General features: G+C 41.7%; 2 protein-coding genes and 1 non-coding gene across 5 annotated transcripts; 2 read left to right on the top strand and 1 right to left on the bottom strand.

Moving 5' to 3' along the window:
* Positions 1-832: 832 nt before the first annotated feature.
* Positions 833-904, bottom strand: trnae-cuc (transfer RNA glutamic acid (anticodon CUC)). The gene has a single exon. It is a non-coding gene; the product is annotated as a tRNA-Glu (tRNA).
* Positions 905-1,386: 482 nt separating this feature from the next.
* Positions 1,387-11,027, top strand: ice1 (KIAA0947-like (H. sapiens)). Its single transcript, XM_030393947.1, has 20 exons — positions 1,387-1,615; positions 1,810-1,868; positions 2,575-2,686; positions 2,827-2,903; positions 2,993-3,030; positions 3,115-3,197; positions 3,343-3,419; positions 3,642-3,679; positions 3,787-3,869; positions 3,954-3,990; positions 4,159-4,215; positions 4,452-4,535; positions 4,686-5,044; positions 5,394-7,952; positions 8,536-8,704; positions 8,908-9,068; positions 9,327-9,517; positions 9,679-9,779; positions 9,884-9,982; positions 10,294-11,027. The coding sequence occupies exons 1-20, from the start codon at positions 1,526-1,528 to the stop codon at positions 10,473-10,475; spliced, it is 4,656 nt and encodes a 1,551-aa protein (XP_030249807.1). The 5' UTR covers positions 1,387-1,525; the 3' UTR covers positions 10,476-11,027.
* Positions 11,028-11,935: 908 nt separating this feature from the next.
* Positions 11,936-21,812, top strand: LOC115567400 (terminal nucleotidyltransferase 4A-like). 3 transcript variants are annotated; one of them, XM_030393945.1, is made up of 12 exons: positions 11,936-12,909; positions 13,273-13,396; positions 15,426-15,472; positions 16,668-16,788; positions 16,886-16,993; positions 17,076-17,204; positions 17,698-17,911; positions 18,105-18,222; positions 18,341-18,444; positions 18,553-18,734; positions 18,881-19,018; positions 19,188-21,812. In XM_030393945.1, the coding sequence occupies exons 1-12, from the start codon at positions 12,188-12,190 to the stop codon at positions 19,632-19,634; spliced, it is 2,454 nt and encodes an 817-aa protein (XP_030249805.1). In that variant the 5' UTR covers positions 11,936-12,187; the 3' UTR covers positions 19,635-21,812. The 3 variants fall into 3 exon arrangements, with proteins under 3 accessions (XP_030249805.1, XP_030249804.1, XP_030249806.1); XM_030393944.1 differs by having other exon boundaries at positions 11,937-12,909; positions 18,105-18,231; XM_030393946.1 differs by having other exon boundaries at positions 11,938-12,909; positions 18,105-18,231; positions 19,242-21,812.
* The last annotated feature ends 1,379 nt before the right edge of the window (positions 21,813-23,191 follow it).

The following is a 23,191-nucleotide window of genomic DNA, read 5'->3' as shown; positions in this document are numbered from 1 at the left end:
ATATTATCTTTCCATCAGGATGCACTGACAGCAATCTCCCAGCACATTTCGCTGTACCGCTCAGCTATTGGAATCACCAGTTTGGAGACGGCCTGCTGCCACAGTAATAAGGAGCATTTGTCTCCATCGATTTATTTATTTATACATTATTTACATTTTGAATTATTTCAATTTAGAGAAATAATGATTTCAAAACTGTCCAGTAGTAGTTGTTGTGCTTTCTCTCTCTCTCTCTATTGCTCTCCCTCCTCTCTCTTTCTGTGTGTGTGTCTGTCTGTGTGTGTGTGTGTGTGTGTGTGTGTGTGTGTGTGTCTGTCTGTCTGTCTGTAGGCAATAAAGTAGGAACACTGTTAACTGTATGACAGTACCCTCTATTGACTGTATATGGTAATTACATATGGAGGGAACTCAAAATGCATACACGAAAGCAAAAGAATGTGAACCACTTGCTGCAACTATTCTGATGCCAGTAAGGCCATCATTTCATTCTCCCTCCCATTCGATGTTTATATTTTTTGATATAGTTTTATATTTGCAATCTGTTGCAATCGTCTGTGCACACCACGGCCAGCAGAGGGCGCTCTCCAGTTGAAGCTTATGAAGGCGTCTCTATATGCGCCTTCACAACGATGAAAGCGAATTATTTTGCAGTTGAGTAGAGTCAAGTAGTTATACTGCGACTGTTATACTAAATTAAGGATTGTAGTGTTTTTAAATGCTTTTCCTTTTTTCCTGTTTAAAAATGCACACACAAAAAAGAGAGAGAAAAAAAAAAGAAAAACTATGTTACACAAGAAGCATAATGAGTTGACGTATTAGGCACAAAAGTAAGTTCCCTGACCGGGAATCGAACCCGGGCCGCGGCGGTGAGAGCGCCGAATCCTAACCACTAGACCACCAGGGACTCGTACGCAACAGAGAAATTTTGGAATTCAGTAGCTAATAGATAGCAGGGTGGCTAGTTATGTAAATGTTTTTATTAAATGGCGTGCACGACGCTATGCCAACTTACTGCAGTGTTGTCAGATGCGTAAAAGTTTGATATCACAACGTAGGCTAATTGTAAATACAGTATACTATACCACACAGTGAGTGTAAAGCATACGGTTAAACTGCCCCCTGCTGGCAGCTACACGCTGTAGTCGCTACAGTAGCGCATTTGTATCAGTTACGCCCTCATTGGTCACAATAAACTGCCTGAAGAAAAAGCCGAATGAGCACAAATATTATATTTTCTCAGACAAACAACAAAGTATACAAATTATCACCCGCGTTTCTCGTATGTAATCAAAATACACACCAAAATTCCAACTTGCCTTTGGCGTACCGAGAAATATAACATTTTAGATTTACCGGCATTTCACGAAGCCTCTCTGTGGGGTCCTGAATCGGGTCCTTGGTCAACGTGGGAGACACGAAAATGTGAAGTTGTTTTGAACTTGTCTGGAATGTATGTCGCCGGGACATGATCGTTAATTTATCTTACATAAAGTAGTGGCTGACGGGTTTCGGAATCAGTCTTACCATGATGCCAGGGGACAGTCAGTCCAAAACGGTAGCGATCGCCGCGGACGCGACGGTTGGAAACTGTCAAAACTGCTCTGTTTTGCACCAGGTCAGATTATCTCTCTGTCACAGAAAAGTCCTTTTAAAAGTTGTATTTTCGTCTCTGTTGACCGAACATAAACCGTTTCCAAATCTTGTGTAACAGTTTTCTGTGTGTACAACTCGCCGGCTAAGGTGAAGGTGTCGATGATTTATGAATTTCACTGTTTGTTTTTGTTTTGTTTTCCCGGTCTCGTGTTACAGAGCCTGAACGAATATGTGTCGTCATTTCTGGCTTTGAAGCAGAAGATAACGGTTTCAGAGTGAGTGTTGCTCTCATGTTGACATATCTTATCGTAGAAACATTACACTTAACCACAGTTAACTCCGCGTTACAAGTTAAATGGACACTAGCAATATTGAAACTCAATTTGTACTGACATTTATAGGGAACCCGGGGTAGCTATCAGGTGTAAGCTAACGTTAGCAAAGGTTAATACCAATAATTGTTCGTACTACCTACTGATTTTTTTCCCCAACGTTCCCCAATAATATTTACGTACTTAGTCACACAGCGGTAGCAAGACTATTGTGTGGTTATTGCAATCAAAATGTTGACCACCCAGCACTTGAAACTACTATTTTTTTTCTAAATGGCTAGCAATACATTACATCTGTTGTAGCATCCAGCTTGTCTGTTGTTGTTTACATTCGCACCTTAATAAGATTAACAGATTTAATCAGGGTGTTTTTCTCTCAATTAGACTGCATATTCATAATGACATCAATGAAAACAGTATTGTTCATGTGTTATGTATGAAAGTCCAATAAAGGAAATTGAATCTGGCTTCTGAAAAAAGTTACAGACTGATAATTGTTTGTCGTAACCAATAATACTTGTGCAAAGACACCTACCTGTCAAAACATAGTTGTCTTTGGACTATAAATGCTCACAGATCATGTGTCCTTCCATTGATGTTACATGTAACTGGTTTTAACACACTTGTGTCCTTAACGTGTTTATCACAGTGACTCAATCCGGCTTCAACAACAGCTGGAGGAGCTGCAGATCAAACTGGCTGCACTGGAGAAAAAGACAGCAGATTATGAATGTGTTCAAGCAGAGCTGGAAGAAAAGAAGGTATGCTCTTTAAAAGGATATTCCTTATGATGGTAGTAATGTGTCTGTCTCCTGACATCAGTGCCAAAACACAAAATCTGACCATCTCTGAATAAGTTTCACCATCTGTTTGTTGCAATATATATTTTTTTTTTATATAGGATGCTCTTAAAGCCTATGGCCAGATGTCTGAAGAGATGGAAAAATTGAAGGAGGAACACAGCAGGACAGCTGCAGAGTAAGAGATAATTATGTCAAGATGTTTTTTTGTCATATGTCATTTATGTTTGAGGTCAAATGTCAACTTGTATTTTTCATATCCCTCAGGAAAAATAAGCTTGAAGACCAGCTGAAGGATGTTAAAGGTAGTTTGCATTCACATGTTGTTACACTTTTAGAGTCTCATTTCTTTTGTTAAATGCTTTTCTGACTGTTTGGTCTACTCTTAGAACTGACGGAAACACAGTCACTTGAAAATGCACAGCTGAAGAGGGAAAAGGCCGCGGTGGAAAACGATTTGCTCAAAACACAGGTAGGTTAACAAGGTGCTCTCCAAATTTACTTGCGACATTTGCCATAATCTCGTTCTCAATTCATGTATTTTAGGAGCTTCATGCATATTTGATCAAATGTAGCTGAGGAAATTTAACAATCTCTCAACACTTTGACTTCGATAGGCATCTTTGAAGAAATCTCAGGCACAAGCAGATCGAGTTGAAAAGCTGATAGAGGAGAACGCAACCACAACAAGCATGTAAGACCTTACTCCTTCTTTAGTGTTGGGGTTTCTTAAGTTGTATATTAATCAGTGTCATGTCTTCCTCTGTGTGGGGGTGTCATGGTATTCGTCATGGGATTTTGTGCTGCATTATGATTATTCGTGGTTCATAGTGTATCTTCCCTTGTTAGTGAGAAAACAATTTAAAACACGTTATGCTTAAAGGTTCAATGATGTTTTTTGTTTTTTCATCAACAGTAAGGAAAAGCTTGAAAATAAAGTCGGACTGCTCAAAGGTTGGTATCAAATAGTTTTTCTCACAAATTAAACACTGATTTTGTTTGCATAAAGATGTCTTGAATCTGTGTTTACATGACAACGTCTCCCTGGTGGTTTATTTCAGACTCCGTTTGCACGCAGAATCATCAAATATCTCAACTGACCAAAGAGAAGACATTACTAGAGAGACACATTGATGACCTCCAGGTGCAGTAATGATCTTTAAACAGCACACTGGTGGAAATCTGTTGAATACAATTTGGCTGAATTTTTTGTGTGCATCATTTTCAGGTGAGACTGATGAGGATGGAAAGGGAAAGAAACAGAGGTAATTTACTACCTTTAACCTACCTCTCTACTTTTCTAAAAAAAAGAAATTGAGTTCTGGTTTTGCTGTAGTTAGATTTTCGAGACATGAGCTCCGGATAAGGGCAGCATCTTTTTCTCACTTAAGTTTTAGTTCAATATAAACAACATCTGAATTATTTCTCAACAGAGTACAGGAGCACAACAACTCAAGCAAGTGTACCTGAGGAGCCCAAAGTTGATAAAGGTATGTACGTAGCTGGCTTCACTCATCATTATTATTATGTATTATGTATTATTTATTATTATTTATTATTATTAGTAGTAGTAGTAGTAGTATTTTATTTATTATTATTATTATTATCATTGTTATTATTATTACTATTATTATTTTATTTGTAAGGTTATCACATACTTTAACCCTAAACGCAGGATTGTTGTCATTTTTACTTTAGCAGCATGTTTCTTTTGTCTGCCTTTCAGAAAAGTTCCGGATGCTGCTCGAAAATTTGTGGGCATGTGTAGAACCTCAGCAGCGCCACTCTGCAAACCTGTTGCATCTACCTGGTGAGGCATCATCAAGCCGGATTGTATATTTGTGCTGTCACCTTGATAACAACTATCCTGACTTGCGAATAACACGGCCGACTTCTTTCTGTTGTCATTTTACCTTCCTGCGTGTGTGCAATCATCTCTTTTTCTTTCTTCTAATTTCAGAGTCCGCTTCCAAGCGAGTTCTACCCGCCTCGCCGCAAAACAGACTGCGCTCTCATCCGGGTAACACGTCGCAGTCTGCTTCTCAGGAGATCAGCGAATCCGACAGTCACCCAGTACAGACAAAAGCCACATATACACAGTTAAAATCCTCCCCACTGAAAGCCATCAAGCAGCAAGCATGTCTGCACCCAACAATCGCCAAGAAGCCAAGATGCTCTCCCAAAAAGAGCAAGCGATTGTCCAAGAAACACAAAGCTGAGGAGGCGTGTATGGACTTGGGTAGCTCTAAAGTATCTCTTGAGAAGGTACTGGCGTTGTTCACACCAATGCTCCCTTGCATATCACCACTACCAGATATGGTAAGAATTCATTTATGTTTAATGCAAATCCGGTTTCTAAATATTTTTTTTACATGCGGTTGCCCCTGTGTTTATTTAGGCCGTCAAGATGCAGTGTTCTTCTTGAATTTTTTAAATATAATATGCTATTTGCACAATGCAATAATCATTATGATATTGAAAATAAACAAATAGGGAATTTTAAATGAAGTGACAAAATGTAAAATCACGTTCTTAAGTGTATCGACAAGTTCGAGACACTGTTGGCTAGTTTGCGCTAAAATATTTAATTTTTTGATTGGCGTGAAAAGTTTGTTACACGAAAGCTATCTTGTTGCAGTTCACATCCTTGTTATCTTCTCTCTTAAAGATGGAAACAAATATGGACTCTTTGGAGACAGATGCTGGAGAAGAGCAAAACCATCCCACGCCCTCTGGTGACTCTGTTCTTCCTCAACAAGACGAGCCCTTACTCATCACAACATCGGTGTCAAGCCACTCTCCAAAATCTTCTGCCGTGTCAACGGAGAAGAATGTGGAGTCGCCAGCGGTCACAACACAGGAAGTGGAAAACATTTCCAGTGAAAAGGGCTCCAAAGACTTGGGACAAAAAGAGCTGAGTGATGTTAATCAAACAAAGGACAAAAGCAATACAGATGCTGAAGAAACACATCTGGAAATAGACATGCAGACTGAGCAGGAGCCAGCAACTGTGCGTTTAGTCTCAGCATCATCATCATCTTCTTCCTCTTCCTCGACCAAGCCGGATACAACAGTTTTGATAGAGGTTGTGTCATTAAACCCCGAAAGTGAAAAGCCGTCCTGCAATGTAAAGCCGACTAGCATCTGTGACACTGAACATGCTTTAGGAAAGGCAAAGGAAGATCTGTCAGAGACCATTACAGAGATGGATGTAGACACAAGCCCTGATGATGTTACTGGTGCTGAAACAATCACTCCTGATGATGGAGAGTTGCACAGAGGAAGTGATATGACTGCAATCTCTGAGGAAGCAAGAGGTGTACAGCTAATTACAACCTCCTCTACTTCCTCAACATTCACTGACTCTGTGAGAGACACTGATGCGCCAAATCCAAATGCAGAAAATGGTTTAGAAATGGGAAAAAGCCTCCAAGACTTTTGTAGTTTGGGACACGACAGTCAAGATGCAACAGTCTCAAAGCATCTGGAGAATAAAGAGTGTATCAGAGAGGACACAGACGTGCCTGAGGATAACCCTAGTTCATCAGGCAGCAGTGACGGCATCAGCAGGGTCACAAATGAAAATACTGAAGAGAGGCTCGACAATGATTCATCCGTAAAACCTCTCGGGGAGGAAGATGGGAATCAGGTTCAAGGAACTGAAGGAGCGGATGTAAAAGATTCTCCTTCTGAGTCAGATGGTGATAACAGACCTCTGACTCCATGCAAGCCTTCACCGTCAAAGATGGAAGATGGCGAATCTGATCAAGCAATCGTTAAAACCCCTTCAAAAAACGAAGTTGACGTAGAGACATTGAACTGTGAAATTCTAGCACACCATGTGCCTTCCCCTTCTGATAAAGACAAAGAGACAAAGACTGTTAACTGTGAATCTTTGAACAAAAATACACACTCTCTCTGCAGGCAGTTGAGTCCTAAATGTCTGCTTCCCAATGTAAAATTGCACACCGTGGAAACTCACCCAAGCCCAGTAAAATTGAACATCAATGTTAACTCTGGGTTTGTTTCAACAGACAAAAGAACTCTACAGCCTGTGCTGAATTTAGAGGAAGGAGGCGTCATTGAAAACACTACTGTAAAAGACTTGCCTCAGAACAGCTTAGATGCAAACAACCATAAAGTAAACAAATGTAAACTGGGCACTGTTAGTCCCAGTAAATCATCCCAGCAGAGTGATGTTACCACAAATGGACAAAATAAATGTTTGGAAACATCTAGTCCAAGTCCATGTAAGATCAGGGAGGAAGAACCGAGCCCAGCGGCAGGTTCAACGACAGCTCAACCACCACATGGCATTGGCCACGTTCTTTCTGAAATGGGCCCGCCACTTCCTCGTCTCCTTACCCCTCTGAGCACACCTCCGAAGGTCGGCAAATCAATCAATCCAAGGCAGGCTATTGGGAAACTCTCGTTTCCCTCGCCCATGGAGAGACTGGCTTCGCCTACCACTCCAGTCCAGGCCCACTTGACACCAAACAGTCGACATCTGAGGTCGTCATCTCTAAACAGTCCACTCCCTCCCTCATCGCCACTTCAATTTGGCTCTGCCACTCCAAAGCATGCCGTGCCAGTCCCGGGTCGCCTGCCCGTGACAGCAATGAATTCTTCCCCATCGTCATCCTCCAGTCCATCTCAAGAAAACTCCATGAGGATTCTCGATACCATGTATCCAGAGCTCTCCGCTCACGCCCGAACTCTGAACATTCTCAGAGGGAATGTCGGTCTCAGCATCTGTTCATCTGAGAGCAGAACATTGCCCACGACTGTTGTCGGTCAGATGTCCGGCTTTAAATCCATTAACTCCTCTTCAACGGCCTTCACCAAGACTGAGACGAGGGGAGGGAAAAGACAGTCCATCAGTCTGCCACAGCCTAAAAGCAGCAAATGTCTCCGGTTAGATGACTGCTCTCCTGACTTCAGTCGTGAGAAAGTGCCCTCCTCCTCATCACACAGTGGAGAGGAGACCACCACACCGCAGACTCCGAGGCTCAGACCGCAAACGGTTGAGGCACCCTCTCCATCCATGGAAGTCAGAGAACCTGCAGAGAAAAATGTAATGGTGGACATTTTAAAGAAAATCGAAAACCAGCATTTTGATCTTTTGCCTGTGATCCAGAGCCACATGTATGTCGGTAACCTGCCCAAAAAGCCCGTCTTGAGAGGCGAGGAGAAGGAGGTTATCGATGAGGTTTTGCAAAGCAGTGTGGTGAGTACGCTGGTTTATCGGGCTCACATGTTGAACTACAATCACTTTTGCCATTCAGGGTACATTATTCTGACCCAGTGAATGACGTCAATGTAAATAACATTGATCATCTCTTTGCAATGCAATGTTCTGCTGAGAAACCTTGGGTCTTGGCATTCAGGTGGATGTTCTTTGACATGTACCACACCAAGTACTTCCCCCCGCGGCTACTGCGTTACCTGAAGGCCCCCTTGGCAGGTCAATGCTCCCAGCCACACCAGAGAAAAAACTTTCAGGACTTGCTCAACAAGGACAGTTGGACATGCCACAGCAAGTGACATCCATTGATGCTCCACCTCACAACCCATACGACTCAAATGAGCCACATGAAGACCATTGGCAACAATAAGCCACAGCAATGTTTAATGTTGGGTTTCCCATTTGATAACTGCATTGTAAGGAGATGATCAATGTTATTCGCTCCAGCTGTCTGTGGTTTTGGTGTTTTGGCCAGTCAGTGTTTGTATATAAAGTCAAAAGGCTTCAGAAGCCCGTGTCCATGTCCAATGAACGTGTGTGCTTGTTTTCTCACTGTTCTCTTCAGCTGAAGGAGGATGATATGATTTTCGCCATCCTGAACAAACTGAAAGCAGAGAACAGAGACCTCAACCCAAACTACACACAGGCCCTCTGCAGAGTCTACACAGCTATTTGTAGACAGAGGAGAGACTGGGAGAAGGCTCACATCCTCGCCTACAGCATTCTCGCAGAAGGTTTGCATTTTGTGTCACTTCTTAAAGTCCTCATACCCCGTTTTTTAACTTATTGTGGTTATCTGCGTCTGTCTTCATTGCAACCACATGCACGTGGATGTTCATTCAAAGCCATTGCACTAATTGCGGGTCAAGTGCTGTCGTTTTTATGGCTTTGATTTGATTAAGGGTTTTCCTTTCTTTTTGTGTCTTCCCTACTGCAGATTTCCCCGACTGTGCGAAGCTGATTTTGTTCATGGTGACAACATGGCCCAGTGTTCTCTCACACAGTAGTTCTCTGTGCCAGGCAATACATGCTGTCACCAAACTGAAAGCGACAGAAGACCTCCGCCGCTGTCTTTCAGCATTCCTTGGTTGGGAGAAGGTGAAATATATTTAGAGCTCGTGTTTATCTACATTTGTCATGGTGCTTATTTCTTTCAAATCTTGACCTTTAAGTGCAATTTTCTTTTAATGTAAGACATTTTTATGGGTATTTTTGTGTCATACACTGATTTCTAACATGCGTGACCCTAGTTTAGAGTCTTTATCACATCTCGCCTCTACCAGCTTTCAAATCGGTGTCATTCCCAATCTAGTATAGTGTGCATCACGAGACCTAATCTCCCTGTCTTCGCTGCAGAGTCCTCCCTGTGACATTGACGAGCTGATCTCCAGAACGCTGTCTGATGTCCGGTCAGGGCCAAGCCTATCTTTCACGAAACACGGCCGGCACGGAGACGACCTGGGCACCAAGGCTTGGGAACACGTCTTCACCCTGCACCTCCTTTGTACGCACAAGAAGTGGATGTGGACCTATAATAATGTTTTGGGGTATGTTTGTTTTTCATGAACCGGCAGTATTTAACGATGAAACTCAGCTCACAGTTGTCTTCCGAAAGGAAATGTAAATAATCATGTAAAGAAATTACACATTTTTTTGAGCAAGTACCCTGAGCAATCTTGCGCTAATGCTTTCCATTTTCCCTTCACAGCAAGGAGTTGTGGCCTTTGATGAACACATGGGTGACACAGCCCAGAGATCAACAAGCACCCGTCTCTGATGTAACCGTCGCCACTGTGCTGCGACTCATAGGTCAGTTGTTTTGTTAATCCTCTTGCATAACCTGAAGTGATGTGTAATATAATAACCACTGGAAGGACAGTCGAGAATCTCATTGTGTATTTGTTTTTAAATAGGACGCCTCGGTCAGCTGGGAATCAAGGAGAGGTGTGTTTCCTCCGTGGTAACTGTCGCCAATGTCATCAACACGTTTGGCAGGCATGGACAAGCCGAAGGTACGAAATCTGAGCAACCTTGGTAAAATACAGAAGGATTCGGTTTAGCTGCAACTAATACACAGAATCTATTGTGTGCTGAGGGTACTGCCAGTTTCCCCCACACCTGCCTTTCATTGATCGTGATTTTGGAAACACAGATCGGATGTTTATCTTCTTCATGCGCGACACACAAATGCGCACCTGTGTGTTCATTTGTTTGTTGTAATTGTGCCAAACAAATATGATGCTTTGATGGGAAACAGAAAAGGTCTTCCAGCAGATGTATTTGCATTACGAATGTTTAATCCTATCCCGTCTTCTCTCCCAAGGTGTGCCATGGGAGGTCCAGTTGGCAGCCATCTACTGCATCTACGAACTGTCTCCTTGCAACCCCAAACAAGCCATGGACGCCCTCGCAGGGTGGAGAGGGGATGCATCTCAGCGCGTCCCTCCTGCTGTTACCAGCTGCATTAACCAGTTAGCCTCAGTGTGCAGACAGGTCCAGAGCTGAAAGAGACACTCGTGCTGTACAGATGCACACGGACACATGTACGTCAGGATGACTGAAAACCACACCACACACCTCAAAGTTCATTTTAACTTGCTGACTGGCTATGATAAAGCTTTTTTTACAATTTGGGCACCTGATTGGCCACAACTGGGTTTTGTTGTTCCTAATACTTGGGTGTGTGAAGGTTCACTGAAAGAGTTTCAGATGTCTTTTATGTGTTTTTTCTTATATGTGCACTTCTACTTTGAAACCCACATGTCTGATTTTGTAGCAATTGTTCCCTTTTTTTTATGTTCGACATACCGACTTCACCCTGACTGCTGTACTCAGGTAATGCTCTAAAAATAATGTATAACATGTACATGTGTGTTCTGGCTGAACTGTGGCACTGCTGTAAATGTTTTGTTTTTTTTCATTCAAGTGTTTGTAAATATGAGGTTTCAGTATTTGTATCATGAAAACTAAGAATGCCACAGACAAATGATTTGTACAGATTAATATTTCAGAGGATATTTAATTTTTTCAAATTAAAATGTATACATATTGAACCAATTTGTGTCTGTTGGTGGATTTTCTCCTCACCTGCTTCAAAAATGTATAAATACATGCAATTGTCAATGAATTGTCACAGAGCTAATATTCATATACTGATGTTTGTGTCTTATGCCTCACACTCATTTACCAAAACATTATCATCCAAATTGGTGATGAGAGGCGGCGACCAATGATCCAGTCAAATTACTACAACTATCACGTTTTGTCCTGCCCGGTCAGAACTGTGTCAGGTGGTGGAGCACATAGGAGCTTCCGGGAGTGACCTTCAAAACAAAAGCTCAGCCGACAATTGAGAAATTTACACTGAAGCATTCTCTTTAATATCAGTGTTAAGAAAATATTGTATTACTGAACTGTAAAACTACATAAGACGGAAAATTCCAAATAAGAAAACACGTTAAGACACGTTTTAAGAGTTGTTTAAAGACTAATTCCATCAACAAATAACAAGTAAATTACTGTCTTTTTCGGTTGTTATGTAGCATGAGGTAGATAATGCAGGTGGAAGGTATTCTTTCAGAAATGCCTCTCAGTTATTTTCTATTCAATAGTGATTATGCAAGAGATTTTTTTAGATGGATACTTGTACTGTATACAAGAATGTCCGATTAAAAAATTCAGTTGAAATTACATTTGTCTTAATGACTTTGATAGTAAAGATGTCGATGCCATAAACCTGGTCGTAGCAAAAGGTTTGAAAAAAAATTGGATATTGAGACACATGTTGAGATAAATGTGCAAGTTGTGGAAATAAATGAAAAATATTAACGTTATGTGAATAATTGTAATCTTTCAGCGTGAAATAAAAGAGATAAAAGAGAAACCGTTGAACTTCCGGCGTGTCCGGCCTGCGTTATGTAGACTTGACGCGTCTGTCGGTCCCGAGGGGTGTGTTCAAAGATTTAAATCCCTCGGACATGCGTACATACTGATCCGTGCTGCTGGGTGCGCCATATTGGCTGGCTTACATGGGGAGTGGAGTTGGGCAAACCGCTTGAAAAAACCGAACCAGTTTCCAGACATGAAGCGCTGCGAGGATACCAAGTGAACCAACGCGGTAGCATTTCTCTGTTCCCTTGAGTGCAACGTGTTTTATTTGCCGAGCCCGCTCGCCATTTTCCCCCAGCTGAAGAGGCTCTCGGTGAACTCGACTCCCAATGGATCCCAGGACCGCTTGGATCCAGCCGGAACAGAAGGGACCTGCCAATTCCCTGTGGATGCACATTTGGGAAACCTCTCAGGGATTCGGAACGAACTCCGGCCTCGACAACCACCTCCACCACCAGCGCAACTTCGCGGCGCTGAACGCGAACTCCACGGACTCACACGGCGAGTACTGCAAAAATGTAGCTCCGCCGCCGCCGGGGGGTGTGTTTGGAAAACTGGCCGTGCGAGACGGCGGCGGAGCAGCGAGGGGAAGTGTCCGGAGGAAGGGCTCGCTGTCGCCGTCCTCCTCTTCGCTGGACTCGGAGGCCGAGAGCTCGTCGCCCTCCGGCTCCTCGCTGCAAATCGACAATTTGAACGTCGCAGAGGAGGCCAGCCGGTTTTTACACTACGGCGAGCACGAGTTGAACGAGAACAACCTCCGACGGCAACATCCACCTCCGCCTCTCCACACTGTTCAGCAACACTGTCGCAGCATGCAACAATCCTTCGGCCACACCCCCACCGGGATGAAAAATCAGCATGGGAACAAGCACCAACACCACCTCCAGCACCAACACCATCAGTCAAACTCATCCGGCCGCAGGAGGCATCTGAACAGGGCCAACACTTTCCACGGCCTCAACCCGCTGCTGTCCTACGGCTGCAATGGACACTATGTAGACTCTCCCTGTAGCCTGTGGAAAACCCGGCGGTACAGCCCGGGCATTAATGGGTAAGAAGATGAGGAGAGAGGAGAGGTGCTGCTTAATGGGTTTGCAAGGGCATGTGTGCAGTGAAAATGTGACACAGTGACACGTTTTCTCTCTCCATGTTTCAACATCAATGTGCATCTAGCTCTCAACAAGCCCCACAAAATGGTTAAAGCCAACAGTTGGTGATTGAGCATGGATGTACTTGGATTTATTTAATGTGCATGTCACTCAGATTTACTAAAAATTTGCAAATGATTTCACCTAACCTAAGTTTGTGTGAACACACATGTATTTGAAGCACGTTTGTGGCCAGTCTTGTCCTTTTTTTTGAGTGCTTCAGTGCGTGATCACAGCTGTCCTGTTTCCCCTTGATTTCTTTCCAGTCTTCATGAAGAAATCATGGACTTTTTCAACTTCATGTCACCACGACCGGAGGAGGAGGCTATGAGGAGGGATGTGGTGAACAGGATAGAAAGTGTCATCAAGGACTTGTGGCCCACAGCAAGGGTGAGTGTCCGTAGGGTATATACAGTTATATGTACATGTGTCTGTGTGAGCACTACTCCACTCATATAAGATGTGGAAAGAGAAGGATGATTCAGACACTCTGAAGCTAACAATGTCAAAAATGAATCCGTTTAAATATATCTCTGTTGAAACCGGGTCAGAGGAAGGAGGGGTTCACTTCTGGTCACTTCTGAGATGAAGGTAAGTGGTGTTGTAGTGGGTCGCTTTATGTCCAGGTGGTGTTTACTCCCACTTAAACACATAAGGGGGCGTCATGTCACCACTGAGATGAATCACCACTCCTTGGACACATTGTCCACACAGTGGTTTTGAAAGAATGAGATTCATTGCAAGGCCATTGTAATGGAGTTATTTAGAGTGTACAGGTGTACCTGGTGAATTGTTAACTTTTTTTTGATAGTATATTGTTCTGCCACCTGACTGCACACCGGGCCACGACTCTCAAAGGAACATGGTGTACAAACCCATTTCAGATAAATTATTTTTTAACAATGCACACAGGTTTACCCTTTTTTTTCCTTTGCAGTTTTACTGATCATCTCTGGGTTTTGCCTGTGCCAGCCACCATCCACTGTGCTGTAGCACATGATTTAACCTCTTATGAGCCTAAGTGTACCAAGACAATGAGCCAGGACTCACATTTACACTCATAAAAACAAACTTTATATTTCATTTCTACATCAGAATTTGAAGTTGTTTTTTACGATTGGCGTTTCTTTTTGTTTGGCGCTTTTGTCCTATGTAAAACTTTTTAATAAGACATTTATTTCCTGTACCGACCTTTCTTCATTACTCTGCAAAGCTGTCTTGCACTGTGTAAATCAATGTTACTGTCTTTTAAAATTGGCAGACAGTGTGTATAGAAGTTTACTGCACTGAATGCATCCTGTTTGGCCACGCTGTATGCAGTCAACAGCCTAGTTTATACTGCACGTCCAAACAGAGTTGGCCAGATGTAATCGTTATTCACGTCACTCGCATTCCCGAAGTAACATCACTGAATTATTTTTCCATTGTATGTTGCCAAAAGAATGCTACTTTCTAACAAACAGCATTTTTCTCGGTTCACATTCTACACATTTTTGAGCTAATCATGGCTCAGAAGTCCCACTGGATTTGAGTTGGAGTTTTTTGTTTTTTTTCATTGGCTTGTTTTTTCTCTAAAGCTCATTGGGTGTTACTATTCCAAGCTGCAGCTATACAAATGGTTCCAGACCAGAAATAACATTTTTTTCTTTTCCACCCTAAAAAGACCTAAGATCACAGTTGGTAATAATACCTTCAGATATCACAAGATGATACTGGCTGTGTCACATTTGACCTAACAGAAAGCTTTTGCTAGTGTTCCTATTCTAACATGGACGGAATGGAACTTGACAGAAAGACGTGTACACCGAGCCAAACTGAGTAACCTTGACAAAATTAAGTGTAACAGTATAACATAAACATGTTTAATTCATGTTTCCCATCGTATACCTCCTCTGCCATCTGCAGTATTCAATCTGTTGTGTTATTTTGAGAGCTGGCAATGCATCACTAGCTTGTTTGATCCATTTGCATATTGCTATCAAGAATGCAAGGAAGTCCTGCTTCCTTTATTGGGCTTATTGTAAGTGAGCACTTTTAGACACATTTGAATAGACTGAATATTGGCTCTGTTATTAAGTAGAGTTTATCTTTAAAGGTCAGGGGCATAGTTGGGATAAAAGAAGGAATGACTGAAGACTTATTCCCTCCTGACCTGTTGCCTTGTTACAAGAAAGCACAAACACACACCAGGCAGGAAGCTTGCTTCAGCATCTTACTAAGTTCGAACTTACTATCATTTTGTTTTCGAGCCAGAATGTGCATAGGGGATGAAGCAAACTCCAGAATGGAGTAGTACAGCTAAGATTTGAAGTGTCGCAACTACTGACACTCATAAAGGTCAAACAAGCTAAGGCATAAGTTAACAATGATGTGTTCAAGCTTGAATCAGCCTTGTTTTCATCTGTCCTGTACTCTGCAGGTGGAGATATTTGGCAGCTTCAGCACAGGACTTTATCTCCCAACAAGGTAATGCATGTTTGTCTATCTTTCTTGTTTAGTCTGACCTTTTTAGAAGGGCCTTTTTTTTTTTTAAATGTCTCATTAACATGCTAGATTTTAGGAAGTGGGAGTATCTCCGTCAGAGCTTCAGCAAAAATGATACCCACACTGTTTAATAGTGTAACAATGCATTTTACTTTGAACTTTCCGTCATATAGGTCATGCTGTTTGTGTATACAGTAGGTTTCACAAGGCCCTGCTGTCATAAGGATGATTGCATTATAGAGTTGAGCAATAATTTTGAACACATCTGTTGTGCAAATGAACAGAGACATAATTCAGTTCAACAGCTTAATATGGAAGTAATTTATCAGTCTGGCATTAATGAATGATTTTTGGAGTGGGAGAATTAAGGCATCTGCTCAATGTAAGAATTGGCTCAACGTCACACCACTTTTGTGACTAAATTTAATGATCACCAACATGTGGACTATGACTTGGGGCCAGGTCTTAAAGTTTGTAACATAATGAACAAATTTCCTGAAATTATTCTTAAATGAAATAATGTAATGTACAATTATGCAAAGGTTCCATTGAGAGGTGGTAGACTTTTTGTCATGTTGCAGCCTCCAGTTTTAGTCACGATTTTATCTTTACAATATATCCTGCTGCTGTCAGACTGTACAACCAGCACTGCTCCCAATAGCCTATTGACCTCACCCTGTACTCTGCACTGTGCAGTATGTCTGCACAAAGGTGACTTCTGTTTTTGCACTATCTGGTCAATTTCCTTAACACCCATATTTATTCCATATTTGTTATCTGTATTTAAAATCTACGTTTAAAAAAAAAAAAAAAAAAACTGCTGTTAATTTTGCACTATATCATGTAAATATGTGTAAATATGTCTATTTCTTCCCTTTTTAATTTTATTGCTTATTTTTGCTATTGTTTCTGTTCTTGTAATATGTTTCAGTTTTTGTAATATTCTGTCGCTGCTGTGACAAACATTAAAGGATTTCTGATTCTGATAAAAAAAAAATCTTACTCCGTCTAAATGTGACAAACCACAGACGTGACTTTTAAGCATACAAGTATATTTTCTAAATTCTAACTTGGCTTAACAACATAAAACCAGGCGATTATGGTGTATTTTTGGTGCGGACAGAATACTTGGAATGAACATTATAGGTGACAAAGTACTTTGCGTTTTTGTTTGTAGTGACATTGACCTGGTGGTGTTTGGAGAGTGGGACCACCCCCCTCTGCAGGAACTGGAACAAGCCCTAAAGAAACACAATGTGGCAGGCTCATATCCCATCAAGGTCCTTGACAAAGCCACAGTAAGTCACCAGGAGCTGACTTTCTCCTTTAGCTTAGGGACCCATAAGGTATATTTAGAACTTATTAAATGTGAACGTTTGTTTGACCTGTCCTCAGGTGCCAATCATCAAGCTTACCGACCATGAAACTGAGGTGAAAGTGGACATCAGCTTCAATGTAGAAACTGCTGTTAAAGCAGCACAGTTCATCAAAAGCTATCTTAAGGTAAGCCTTTGAATACTTTACATTTTCAACACATGTGTCCTTATTTTTGGTTATCTCTAATGTTGGTCTTCCCGTCTTGTAGAAGTACACTGTCCTCCCACCCCTGATCTTTGTCCTGAAGCAGTTCCTACTGCAGAGGGATCTGAATGAAGTCTTCACTGGAGGAATCAGCTCGTATAGCCTCATACTAATGGCCATCAGCTTTCTGCAGGTACAGGCATGGATGCAAGCTACATCTACAAAAACTGGTTGCCTGTCTGTGTTTTAAAAAAAAAAAATCTCCATTTTGGCATTGTGATTAGAGCTGCAACTAACTAGTTATGTTCATAATCAATTAATAAGCAGAATAGTTCATTGTATTTTTTAAATTGCTTCCTTTGTCCAAACAGCCATCGAATACTCTTCACATATGACATAAAGACAAGTGGCAAATTCTTGCATTAAAGAAGCTGGAACCAGGAAATGGTTTATATTATTATATAAAAAATATTATTGAAACAGTGGGAAGTTAATTTTCTTTGATTTATTTAATTTAATATCAACTCTCTAAATCTTACATACTTGGGCCTTTTTTTAAATTGTTGCACAGTATGTGAATTGCAGTGAATGTTATACTCTACTGGTGAATGCACCAAAGTTGAGAGCTCAGTTGGATTTGGTTACAAATTGTAGGTAAAATATTCAACCTATCCCTCTAATCAAAGTTACATCCTCGGATCGACACGCGGCGTACCAACATCAACCTGGGCTTCCTGCTGATCGAGTTCTTTGAGTTGTATGGCCGTGACTTCAACTACATGAAGACCGGCATTAGGGTGAAGAACGGAGGGGCGTACCTGTCCAAGGAGGAAATGCTCAAGGCCATGGGGAGTGGAAACAGGCCATCCATGCTCTGCATAGAAGATCCAATACAGCCAGGTCAGATTGGGATATTGATTGTTGTTTGTATGACTGTATTCTTTGATATGACTGACATTAGGATCAGATCAGACTCTTTAAGTACTGTAATGCATTTCTTTTATTTCATTCCCAGGTTATAGTATCCATCCTACTGTGTAAAGCTGTTCGTGTTTGTAATCTCCATATATTATCCATTTTGTGATCTTCACAGGGAACGACGTGGGCAGGAGTTCATATGGCATTTTGCAAGTCAAGCAGGTGTTTGACTTTGCTTACATGGTGCTGAGTCATGGCGTGTCTCCTCTTGCGCGTGCTTACCCCAACAAAGAGTATGACAGGTTGCCTTCATTAATTAAATCATTTCTTAACTTTTTTTTTTTTTTTTTATGTTCCCAGCTCTAGTTGGAAGTTTGTCCTGATTATGGACTTTATTTGTCTGTGTTACAGCACTTTAGGGCGCATCATTAAAGTCAGCCCGGAAGTGTTGGCCTACAGGGACTGGACAATCAAGAAGTGGGGGGCCAAGCAGTATGCTAAGCTGGAGAATCAGGGTAAGTTTGTGGCAAACTTGGGTTTGCATCTACAGTCTACTGTCTAACCATCATAAGAGTCACATTTGAAGTGGATTTAACCCTCAGTCTTATTCTCTTTGGTCTTAGATGTGGAGACCTGTGAGCAGGACTTTGGCAAGCTGATGCTGGTTTCTGTGGAGGACCAGAGAGACTCTTCCTCCCCTCTCAGTGCTGACTCCCCCTCACCTTCTCCAGTCTTCCTTCCCAGTCCTCAGCACCATTCGTCGTCATCATCTGCATGTTCGCTCTCCTCATCTGGAAGTGACATAGTGAGGCCAAAGGATATTTTATCTATTTGAACATTTGCTATATGAGTGAATCGTTGGTTCTCACTTGTTAACAACAATAGCAACAGTAGCATTTGGTGTTAAACAATTACCCATGATTTTTTTCCTTATCTTATTATCTTTTCCAGGAGTCTGATTCTCCCCCATGCAGTAACGCTGCTATCCAACTCCACCCTCTCACCCTGGCATCAGTCCACTCGGTTATCCAGATGGCTACTGAACTGAGGGCAGCACATCCAGCGGGCTTTATTCACACCACGCCTCAGGTACGGTAATGTGTCTTTTTTTTACAAGTTTCAGACAATACACAAATCAAGTTTTAAGATGACAATTGTCAATCGAACATAAATCAAAAGTTAAACATTCCCCTCTGTTTTTCAACAATGCAAAAACCCTCTCATGGTAGAATTCTAATGCCAGACTTCTTTCTTCTAGATCCAGATGTCCTTCCCAGAAAACCTAACCATCCCCTCTCTCTCTAATTGCCAGTTCTACCACGAGAATCCACCTTCAATAAGTGTTGTGCACCGTCATATGGCACAAGCAGCACAAGTCTCCCAGCACACCAACTCCACAAGCCCTCTCCCCAGCCCCCTACACCAGCTCCACCACCCCCAGGTAGGAGGGCAGCAGAGCCACGCCTACACCATGAGATCCAACTCCCACGGCTCACTTGAGCCACACAAAGGTGGCTTCAAGCACAACCAAGGTGGCGGCCTCCGAGGTCAAAACCACTCGCAAGGTAACTTCAGTCCCCAGCGGCGATTCGTTCCCCAGGTTCACAACACGGCACCAGGTTTCAGGAACCAGCAGCAGTACAACCGTAACACCTGGCGGCGCAGAAAGAGGGAAAATCTTCCTGCTCTTAACCAGAGCAGATGAAAGACTGGAGCTGCATGACTCGACTTGACTGGCATTTTTTTTTTTGAAGGCCCCACTTAGACTATCATGAGTGTTGGTGGTGAGAAGCTGTGAATGATTCATGATACACCTGTTTTTTTTTGTTGGAGGCTTTCAAAAACGCACCTGCTTCATCCTGGAATTCACAAGTCAATTGAAGTAGTCTCACAAGGTGTCAAATGATCGATCTCTTGCATTGTACAAACACTCAGTGATGCTACGAAGGTGCAAGAGGTATGTAGAAGACCTACAGCTGTATGTGTTCTCCTTCTGATACATTGGCTTGATGGTAGACACAAGCCTTTCCTCTGAATTCGATGCACACCAGCACAGACTTGGAGTTGATTGAAGAATTACTTATTCCCAGACTGGGTCTTCTCACCTGTGTCACTCTCCAACTGCTAAAAACTCTTAAAAAATCTGGCTGGTTGGGTGAAGAGTTCAGTCGAGATTTGAGTTTCCATGCAACTTGAACATCTATGAAAGCAACATCATGTGCCATAGTATTGAACTGGTCTGTCAAACCTGGTTTGTCTTGAAGTTTTGACTCTTATTGGGCCTTTTGATCAAGTTTTGGACTCATTTGGTCGTCTGAATGCAAATCCCTATTGGCTATGCTCTTGATTCAGAGCTCTTACAGCTTGGACTATCATCTACAAATTGTACTCTGGACTGAAGCGAAGCACTACCTTTCTACCTATGCAGCGCAACGCTGACTTGATGTTTTTGGTGTGATGGCACAAAACGGACCTTGTCTCAAGTGCTTAAACTGTGATGACTTGTTTGAATGTACCAAGTGTTGTCCTTTTTCTCTGTTGGTCATTCTCTTTTGTTCTGTTGTTTTTGTCACAGAGGGATTTTTTTGTTCACATTGGCACTATTCTGTTTTGTTTTTGTAAACATTACCACCTTATTTTTATGTTTGTTGCGTATGTGCAATAATGACTTGCTTTTATTTAATTTATTTCACATTTTAGTTTTTAAGGGGCTCTCCCCACTGTACGTTTTGCATTTTTATTTCTAGACTACATTGATCTGTGCAATAGATTGATTTAAGGGCCTTGAAGGAATGTGTTTGTGTATGTACTGCTTCCCAGCAGAAGGGGGCGCTATGGTATTGCAACATGAGAAATGTGCCAAAAATCCCATGATGCCAACATTTTTACTCAACTTTAATTTACCATTGCATTATGATAACTTGAAATCTTTGCCAACTGCCTGTCCAAATGTTTTCCACCACTAGTTCTCATTTTAAACATATCACTATTCAGTAGTTTGACTTTTATTTTGGTGTGTTTCCTCTTGATGGACTGCAGGCTGTATCGGGGAAATGCACCCTTACAATGTTCCTTCATCATTTCAAAAAAAGTTGGTGCTACTTATTACCAGCAAAATGCTTGTGTTTTGCCTTATATCTCCTTTTTGATTCTGTTAAAGCAACAGTTTAACTGCCTTCTTAAATGACCAAATTTGCCCTTTTCCCTGTAGGTAGCCTGCTTTCTGTATTAGCTATGGGTTTCTATAAGCACTGCCAGGTTTACTTGGCTTTTATTTGTACATGCAGCCTGTAGGTGTTTGCTCCAGGAGTAGAGTCCTACTGCAGTCGATGATTGTTAGCATCAGCATCATTTCACAGCTTTTTCTTTTCTTTTCTTTTTTTTTTTTTTTTTTTTTAATTCAAAGGTGATCATTTCAAACCGGTTGTATATGAGATTGACCTCTTCATATTTAAAGTCGATATTTCTAAGACAAGGTTTCAAAGCTACATAATTTACACAACAATCTATGAAAGGACTTGAGCTCGGGATGTCACAGATTCCCCATTACAGGAGTTTGGGTAGAGCAATTAACCAAACCAAAATGTTGTGAAGTCCTACGTCTCAAAAGTCTGTGATTATCCGACCACCCTGCATACCCAACTGATCATCAGTTACTCAACGTGGTGTGTCGGCATTATGCCCTTGTTGTCACTCCGGCTTTTATTAGGCCAGCTAGAGGATAATTGATGGGTTGTTAGCTGATATTGCCACGAACCAAATCCCCAGCTCACGTGTGTGTAATTAAGGATGGGTTGTGTGTAAATGACTGACATATAGATGTATACCTTGTTTTTTTTATGTAAGTTTTTCTATTTTTTTAAATAAACATTTTAAAACTCCATTTCCAGTGTTGTGTGAATTTTGTTTTAAAATGTGTCATGTTGGCCAGTACATTGTAGCTTTGAGGTGAATAACAGTATTTTAACCAGATATTTGCATGTTTTGATATCTAAATGATTCATACTTACCAAAAGTTTTGGAATTCAGCAATAGCTGCAACATTATCGTTTAGGGCTACTCTGTAAAGTTAGGTCCATTTGAAAGTGCTTGGTTTTTGACGGGCTGAGGTTATTCTAAGGGTCTAACAGCATTACAGAAAGGATTCCTGTAGAGATGGACCAGATTTCAGCGCGAGACTTCTTGAGTCCAACTTGTGTTTCTGATTACAGAACATGTCTTATTTAATGCATCTTAATGAATAATTCTATACAATCAGGTGCAAAAGAGGAATGCTGATGCAAAGTGTAAATCAGGCCTATTGTTACTTGGGTTTGCTGAGAGGAAGTTTTAAACTTGTGGTTTTGTTTCCAGTTGGTTGTCTGCTGCTGTCTAGTTTTACACCACGACTAGACTTCCTCTAATTCAACCTCACACTCCGTTAAGAGTCCCTGAGTAGTCCTGCGTAGCATCTTTATGTAATTCCTCGTGGTATCTGATGGTGGCACTGGTGGATCATTGTTTTTCTTAGCTGTGTTTAATCCATTACCTTTCAGATTGTGGGGAAGTACAATGGGACAGAGGGGAGGGTTTAAACAAAATCACTCCTCCAGAGGTTCAATCTTCTGAGATTGGTGTGTGAAACCACTGTCATTTTATTCCAATTAAAACGGAGGGAAAAAAGTATCCTCACTGAGACCCCTTTTACCCTTTCTTGACTCAAACTAGCTGACTAAAGCCCGACAAAAATAGATCCTGCCTCCTTGTTATCATCCGCTTTCTTGAAACTGTCTTCATTGATGATTAAATAGAAGCGATACTTTGGCACAGGCTATAGTTCATAATATTGTTAAAAGCTGGCTCTTTGTTCCTGAGGGACATATTAACCAGATTAGTCGGGCGCGGCCACACTGATCCCGTAATGAAATTCTGCAGACACAAATGCACATGTGACATGCACACACACACAGTCTTGTTGGTGTTCAGATAAAAAATTTTAAAAATCCAGTTTCCACTACACACAGCGGTTGTCTGTATAGTCTTCAGTGTCACAGCACAGTGTGTGTCAAGTCATTTCATGTATATGACCCAAAATCACAAATCACATTGCCTCAGGGGGTTTAAGTCTGTACAGTCTACGACACCATCTGTCCTGAGATCCTCGATTCTAGTAAGGGAAAACTCCCCAATATATATTTAAATGTATTTTCAACTGCACTGGATGAATCATGCACAGGGCCTATAGGGAGAGAAGATGCAGCCTCCAGCCAGCAGCCTCTTTAT

This window comes from Sparus aurata, chromosome 17 (genome assembly GCF_900880675.1).
Source record: "Sparus aurata chromosome 17, fSpaAur1.1, whole genome shotgun sequence".
Taxonomy (NCBI): Eukaryota; Metazoa; Chordata; class Actinopteri; order Spariformes; family Sparidae; genus Sparus; species Sparus aurata.
Note: the sequence above shows the minus strand (reverse complement) of the source record. Positions and strands in the feature narration are given on the sequence as shown.